This window comes from Arachis ipaensis, chromosome B06 (genome assembly GCF_000816755.2).
Source record: "Arachis ipaensis cultivar K30076 chromosome B06, Araip1.1, whole genome shotgun sequence".
Taxonomy (NCBI): domain Eukaryota; kingdom Viridiplantae; phylum Streptophyta; class Magnoliopsida; order Fabales; family Fabaceae; genus Arachis; species Arachis ipaensis.
The window spans coordinates 126,987,583-126,995,397 of NC_029790.2; the positions used below are offsets into that span (position 1 = coordinate 126,987,583).

Sequence of the window (7,815 nt, forward strand, 5' to 3'; positions counted from 1 at the left end):
TTAAAGTTATACCCATTTAAGATAAATTTTGTTCGACAAAAATAACCAATTATTACATTTTTATTCATAATTTCATAAACACCCCTAACCTTTCATCTCCCTTTATCTCTAAAACCAATCTCTAACCCTATCAATCTAACCCCACTCCCTCCTCCTCTGTCTTTACTCTCAAACCCATTTTTAAAAACCCATCTATATACAAGAATTGCAGCCCTGGATGAGTGGGAAGAAGCATAGCTGGAAATGAACAAGTTGCAAGGGAAGGAGCTCAAGCTCCAATCCAATTGCTTCAAGTAATTGCTGGTGTAATGAACATTGGTGACATGTTTACCAAAAAGATTTGCAACTTTGGCGACAATCAAGTCATTGAAAACAAGGGCAGAGGTCAATAACTGTGCATGAATTTTCTTGAAGGATCTTAAGTCCTTACATTTATCAATGGGTATGTATTACTGTCAATACCTAGCTGAGATAAATCATGATACATCCCAGCAAGTAATCCAACATCATCCTCAGGTGAATTTTGAATTTCATTTTCGTCTTATTGTAGGTCGGTCATCTGTTCAATCTGAAATGGTCGACGGCAAAGAGAGGGTAAGGGGATGGAAGGGATGGTGGTGGGAGAAGGGGATGGTGAGGTTGGAGAGTAAAGACAGAGGAGGAGGGAGCGGGGTTAGATTGATAGGGTTAGGGTTTGGTTGTAGAGATAAAGGGAGATGAATGGTTAGGAGTGTTTATGAAATTATGAACAAAAATGTAATAATTGGTTATTTTTGTCGAACAAAACTTATCTTACATGGGTATAATTTTAATTTTAATTTTTTATGGTCAGTTTTGTCAGCGTCCGAATCTTTCATGGTCAGAAATGACTATTTACTCTATTTTTATCTAAGAAAAAATATCAATATAGAAATATAGATATTTCCATCGGTGTTGATCTTTTTTATTTTAGGTGTAAGTTTTATTCTTTAATGTTATCAAATAACTTTTTCATATTATGAATTTCATCCATCTAATTATTGAATAAAGGTTACTAAAAAATTGTTTAGATTGAACGACTAAAAGAGGTAATGTATTTTTTGAGAAAATTTAAGTTATTTTACCTAAATTATTTAACAAAATATTTATAAATTTAAGAGTAATTTGAGAAGAGATTTTGCAAATTCTTTGAAGGAATGCTTAAAATTCTTATTCATTCTATAATATCTCAATGCCTCTCTAGTCTCTAGTGTCTTCTCTGGTTAGAGCTAAGCCTTTTTCAAAGGCTCGCGGTACTAGCAGAGCAGTTATGTTTGAGCTCTTTTAAGTGAAAATGACATATTACTCCTTCACCTTTTAATTTGTGAACATATTTGTTTTTCAAAATTGAAAAATATATAACCATTTGTATAAAAATAATGAGATAAACTCGAACTTTCATAATTTATTCTTTATATTTAGTTTATTATTAAACAAAATATAAAAATAATAATGTTTATATCTTTATTTTTTTATCACTACAAGAATATAGCTAATTAGCAATCACAAAAAAGATCGTAAAATCATCGCTAATTTGACGCAAAATATAATTTGTGATGAATTAGCTACCGTTTATCAATTAATGTTTTTCTCGCTAATTACAAGTCGCATATCAATGAGACAAACACAACAGTCGTTAATTCATCGGAAAGTTTTTTAGCTACCAAATAGATAGTCGCCAATCGAAGAAATAGAATAAACGGTAGTCGTTAATTAACGACAAACTCTACTGCAGCAGACTCATCGCTAAATACAAGCTAACTTCGTAAATAAAATGGAATGCTTAGTTGACGCTAATTAGTAATAAATTTTTTCGAACCTAACTCGTCGCAAGTTGTCCGCTAATATGATCGCAAATTTATCACATTTTGTAGCAAATCTATAGCTAATCTTTGAAAATTCTTAATCAAATTTGTAGGAATTTTGTCGCTAAACTAAAGCTATTACTATCGCAAATATCATCGCAAATTCCTTTTAAACTAGTAACAAATCGATAGGTATCTTACAAATGTTTTCGTCGCAATAAAATCTTTAATTTGTCACCATCATCAATAGCAAGTATGTCAATAATGTTTCGCAGAATATTAGTTTAAATACCAATTTTGTCGCTATATTAAAATAAACCTCATATTATTTTTTTATTTTAGTCATTTAACTAAAATTATAATGCATACAAATAAAATTAGTTCAAAATTATACATGTTTAAAAAAGTTCAAACCATATTTAAAGAGATTAGGTATTGAAGCTTAACCTAATAATAACCAAGCCTTTGGGTTTAATCAAATGCCTATTCTATCTATTCAATAGCTCTAAAAAAAACATGACTTAATCAGTAAACTAACAAAAAAAAAAGGCTCAGTTATAATATCATGTAAAAATGAGTATTCACTCACTTCTTTAATGATGTTGCAATATGGCTGTCCAAATATAATCCCGTTTCTATAAAATCATTATACATTACACATCTCAATTTCTCATTGCACATTGAAAATTAAAAAAAATGAAAAATACAAACAACACCTAAGACTTGATATATCAACTGTACAAAGAACATATCCACTAATTCCACTTTCAGTTTCACCAATATTGTCGCTTATACCGTGATCAAACTACAAAAATATCACAGAAAAATAACATCAGTAGAATAAATTAAGTGAACGTACCCAATCAAGTTCATTTTGGATTCAACTCCGACATCACTAAAATGGCATATTTTATTAATGAATCTTGAGCTGTGGCATTGTTTGCAAATTCCAAAACTAACAATTTAATCTGGCTCCACCAGAGCATTCTAATTTTCAGTCATTAAATTTGTGAGAAAATAACCCAAACATAACTCAAAAGAAAACTTAAAGTCATAAGCTTTCTGGAAATGTTCTAGAATTTTAACTAATTGACAATAAAAATATTATTTTTAAGTACTTGCACTACAAGAAAAATACCCATTCAGCCACACTTTTTTTAAGCTACATTTAAAAAGCGTAGCCTATTCATTATGCTTTTCTCCGTGTTGCCTTTTTATAAGAGAAAAGGATACACAAATGCGGCATCATTTAAAAAGCGTAGCCTTAGGTATTATAGAAATCACTTATAAAGCGTAGCCGTAGGTTGATATCTATAAGTTCACTTTTCATATCAAAGGAGACGCTTTTAAAGGGTAGCCTATTTGTTAAGTTTTGGGTGCACTTTAAAAACGTAGCCTAATGTATCTAGGCCAAATGCACCCAAACACTTAGTAATTTTCCTTTTCCTTATCACCAAATCACTCGCCTTCGAATACCCTCACTTTCGCCTTCTGATCAGAAAAAAAGTTTCGCCCCTCACCTTCGCAAATCACCTTCGAATTAATTGTTGAAAACCCTAACCCTAACACACCCACACACTCACACTCATTCTCACCATCACTCACCACTGCCACCACGCCCCCCTTTCACACACACACACCCAGATCTGAGAGAAAGAGTGAACCAGAGGGAGGAGAGGAGGGAGACGGAGATGAGAGAGCGCGATCGAGAGAATAGAGAGTGAGAGGGGGTCACCGCCGCAACGTCGTTGCACCCGCCGCCATTGCCGTCGCGGAGCAGGGAGCCTGGAGGGGAGAGAGAGACGATTTGCAGACGAGATAGAGAGAGAGGACGAAGATGCGACGCAAGAGAGGAGGCTGTTTCGCCGTGCACTGTCGTCGCTCCTGGGGTCGATTGAAGCCGCCGCCGCAGCTAGGGCTTGCTGTGCTCCTGTCTGTACTCCTAACCTCTATCTCTCTCTCTCTCTCCCTCTTCAACTTTCATTTCATTCTCATTTCAATTTTAATTTCGATGTCTCTGTAGGCAACAATATATTTTAGAAGTTGTATTGGACTGGAAGAGAGGGAAGGGGAGCGTTTGAACTTTCAATTTCATTAATTTTTGCTGAATTTCTGTGCCTGTGGGTGAATACTGGATTGTGAAGGATGGTTATATAGGATTGTGAATACAGAAGTTTGGACCTCTTCATATATGGTATCCCTTCTTTTTTTAATTCCCACAAGAGCTTAGGATTGGTTAAACAGAGCAAATTGAAACTTTGAATGTTCCCCTCATGCAGGGAACAATGCTGATCGATTCCTGAATTGGAGCACTAGGTTCCAAATTGTTCTAGGCGTGGCAAGGGGATTGCAGTACCTTCATGAGGATTCACATCTAAGAATTGTTCACCGAGACATCAAAGCAAGCAACATTCTTCTTGATCATAAGTTTCATCCCAAGATTGGAGACTTTGGCCTTGCCAGGTTCTTCCCTGAAGACCAAGCTTATCTTAGCACACAATTCGCTGGAACATTGTAAGTCCAATTATTAAATATTTTAATTACTATGTATGCTAGCTGCATATTCACCATGTTACTCGTTTTATATTTCAGTTTTCTAATTGTTTTTTTTTGTCATAAATTGGATAGCCTATAATTTTGAGTATTATAATATCACAACACATACCTATACTACACACACAGTTATACACAAAATATTAAGAGTTCTCATCCACTATTGACCCTAATCAAGTCTCAAACCTGAGTACGCAACACATATCATAGGGGAGTGGTGTGAGCTTATGAATGAATCTGGTTTGCCATGTTACCAGGTTTAGTTATTAAGTAATTGAGCTGAGCTGTAAGTTTGACAAATGAAATGGTTTCCTGCCAGCGCCAAAAGGGCTGTTTTCGCCGGAGCCAGAACATTATCGAGGACCAAAGCTGAAAGTTGCCATCCTTGGAGCTGGGCTTTCTGGCATGTCAACTACACTGGAACTCTTGGATCAAGGACACGAGGTTCAGCTCCTTTAATCTTTAATATCACACTTCCTCCATTTCATATTTTATAAGTCATTTTGATACTTTGATTTATGAATATATGTGAAAAGTCAAAGCGACTTATCAGTATGGAACGAAGAAAATGTTATTTTGAAATTGGATGTTATGGTGTACATGGTAAACTTGATTTTTGAAGCAAAGGGGAGTGATTTGGTCAGTTTCTTAACACAATTATGGTGTTAAATTTATTAGGATATTCTAGCTAATGCATTTTATCTAGTATGTTTACTTCTAATTGCTCTCGATCAGGTGGATATATATGAGTCGAGGACTTTTATTGGTGGGAAAGTTGGTTCTGTTGTTGATAAGAAAGGAAACCAAATTGAAATGGGATTTCTTACAAATAGAAGTTGGTAAACGGATTTGATTGATCCCGTCTTTGAAATTCTCCAACCCCTCTGTTTATTTATGGTCTGAGAAGTTAAAAAATATTAAATATATAACCCTAGGAAACTTTGCCTAAGCAAAATTGATCAATTTTTCATGCCCATTGTGTTTAGGGTTTAAAAGCCATGCTTTATAGATGAATCCTTTGTTTTGCTTTTTTATCATATTATCCTTCTCCTTAAATATTAATGAAATTATTATTTTATAAAAAAGATAAAAAAAATATCTATTGTATTTAACTTATAATATATTTTATTAATCCATCATATTTTTTCAAAAACTCTGCTGATCTGAGCTTATTTTCTAATGTGCAGTCCCAGAAGAATACACAGGTGTTGCAGAAGCTGATTTTCTGGTATTTCTTATTAGAAAAAATACCATTTTTTTTCATTTTCAAGTCGAGGACTTTTATTGGTGGGAAAGTTGGTTCTGTTGTTGATAAGAAAGGAAACCAAATTGAAATGGAATTTCTTACAAATAGAAGTTGGTAAACGGATTTGATTGATCCCGTCTTTGAAATTCTCCAACCCCTCTGTTTATTTATGGTCTGAGAAGTTAAAAAATATTACATATATAACCCTAGGAAACTTTGCCTAAGCAAAATTGATCAATTTTTCATGCCCATTGTGTTTAGGATTTGAAAAGCCATGCTTTATAGATGAATCCTTTGTTTTGCTTTTTTATCATATTATCCTTCTCCTTAAATCTTAATGAAATTATTCTTTTATAAAAAAGATAAAAAAAATGTCTATTGTATTTAACTTAAAATATGTTTTATTAATCCATCATATTTTTTCAAAACCTCTGCTGATCTGAGCTTATTTTCTAATGTGCAGTCCCAGAAGAATACACAGGTGTGCTGTAAACTCTGTAGATAAAGGTTGAAGACTTCTTTAGGTACTTTTTCTCAGATGATGCTGTAAACTTCCATGAGTCTTTCCATAAAAGATGTGGTGATAAAGGTAGCCTGCATGAAACAACTATGAAACCTCTGCATTTAAAAAATCATCTTTAATTTTGTATGCTTTGCTGGTTGTGAGTATGGTTTAAAGAGAAAAATTTAAGATGACTAATACCTGTCAATACACCTTAATGTTTTGTTGAGGATGATTTTTTCATTTTCCCCCTCCCCTTTCAGACTTCAAGTGTAGTTCGTGGCGTCCTCAAGAGAAATTTGGGTATGCTCGTGAACTATCTTTCAACATCCAATAAGACTTTATCTTGGTATGTTTCTGCCAGCTTTATTTCTCTTTTCTATCTGAGGTTCAACTTAAATTTTGAATGAAGCCAAAGTGAATGCCTAATATGGGGGCTTATGTACAGAGAAATATATGAACATATTGATGAGTTACAAAATTCCATTTCATGGAAAAAATGATTGAGTAGTGCATGCTTTAAGTAGTTAAGTTTGAAGTTATTAATTCAAATTAAGTAAATATAAGATAGAAAAAATTGTTAAATCTAAGATCCTGAGCATATGTCCTTTGATGAAGCAATAATAAGATCTTTGATGCGTCCCTATGATTTTTAAAAACTTAGTAAACTGTTCCTATGGAGACCTGCTAGTGGACATAATTGTGTTTCCTTTTCAGGAGCAAAATTTGGTGGCTCACCCAGCACCACCAGCGTCTGCTGTCTTTGCCTGCTGTTTCACAAATTCCTTTTCTTCGATTCTGCCTGCTGCTATTCTGTCCTGTGCTATCCGGTTCTGCCCTAATTTCCACCTTCTTCTAGGTTGTCTTTTTTTTTCCTGCCCTATTTTGTTGTTTTGCCGTTATCTCTTGAATGATTTAATTGCTGCTGCTGCTGCTGGGTCCCAAATCTGTTTGATTATATCAATTTAATTCTTGCTAAATGATGATTGTGCTGAATTTGTGGTTAAATGATTGCATGGCAATTACAATTTTTTTGTTTGTAATTTTTACAGTTATTTTGGTTTAGTTGTTTGAGCTGGTAGCAGTGTTGTGCTAACTTTTAAGAATCATTTAATACGTGGATTAATTCTGGAATCTCGATAAACAAACCTTTTCATATTTGCTCAGGGGCTGTTATTTCCAACAAGGTATGGAAGTTAAGATGGAAATGAAGGTGGAAGATGCATATAGGAAGTCAATGGAGACTGTGTTGAATTGGATACAAGATACTGTAAATCTTAACAAGAGTCAAGTTTTCTTTCGTACATATGCACCCGTGCACTTCAGGTTTGTAATTTGTTGCAACAATTGTTATGATTTATATTTTGCCTTCCAAGTTTTACATATATTTATCCAATAATGTATGAACAGAAGTGGAGATTGGAGAAGCGGTGGAAGTTGTCATTTGGAAACACTTCCAGAGCTTAACATGTCATTAGTGCCTAATGATAACTGGTCACAATTCAAAATAGGCAATTCATTGCTATCATCACACAAAAACAGCACTGAACTTGTCAAGTTAAAAATATTGAATATAACAGAGATGACAGCTCAGAGAAAAGATGGACACTCATCAATCTACTATCTTGGTCCGAATGGCGGCACGGCGGCACTCCATCAGCAAGATTGCAGCCACTGGTGTCTGCCTGGTG

At 34.2% G+C, this 7,815-nt stretch overlaps 1 protein-coding gene and 1 long non-coding RNA gene across 2 annotated transcripts in view; both read left to right on the plus strand.

Moving 5' to 3' along the window:
- Positions 1–818, plus strand: LOC107648476. Its single transcript, XR_001621943.2, has 2 exons — positions 1–442; positions 551–818. It is a non-coding gene; the product is annotated as an uncharacterized LOC107648476 (long non-coding RNA).
- LOC107647562 overlaps positions 3,661–7,815 on the plus strand; it is a 6,039-nt gene continuing 1,884 nt past the window's right edge. The window contains exons 1-10 of the mRNA XM_021105687.1: positions 3,661–3,759; positions 3,847–3,898; positions 4,103–4,337; positions 4,696–4,820; positions 5,564–5,604; positions 6,124–6,172; positions 6,463–6,473; positions 6,842–6,954; positions 7,292–7,450; positions 7,535–7,812. Of these exons, the coding sequence (XP_020961346.1) occupies positions 3,661–3,759; positions 3,847–3,898; positions 4,103–4,337; positions 4,696–4,820; positions 5,564–5,604; positions 6,124–6,172; positions 6,463–6,473; positions 6,842–6,954; positions 7,292–7,450; positions 7,535–7,812 (1,162 nt within the window). The remainder of the gene's footprint in view (positions 3,760–3,846; positions 3,899–4,102; positions 4,338–4,695; positions 4,821–5,563; positions 5,605–6,123; positions 6,173–6,462; positions 6,474–6,841; positions 6,955–7,291; positions 7,451–7,534; positions 7,813–7,815) is intronic.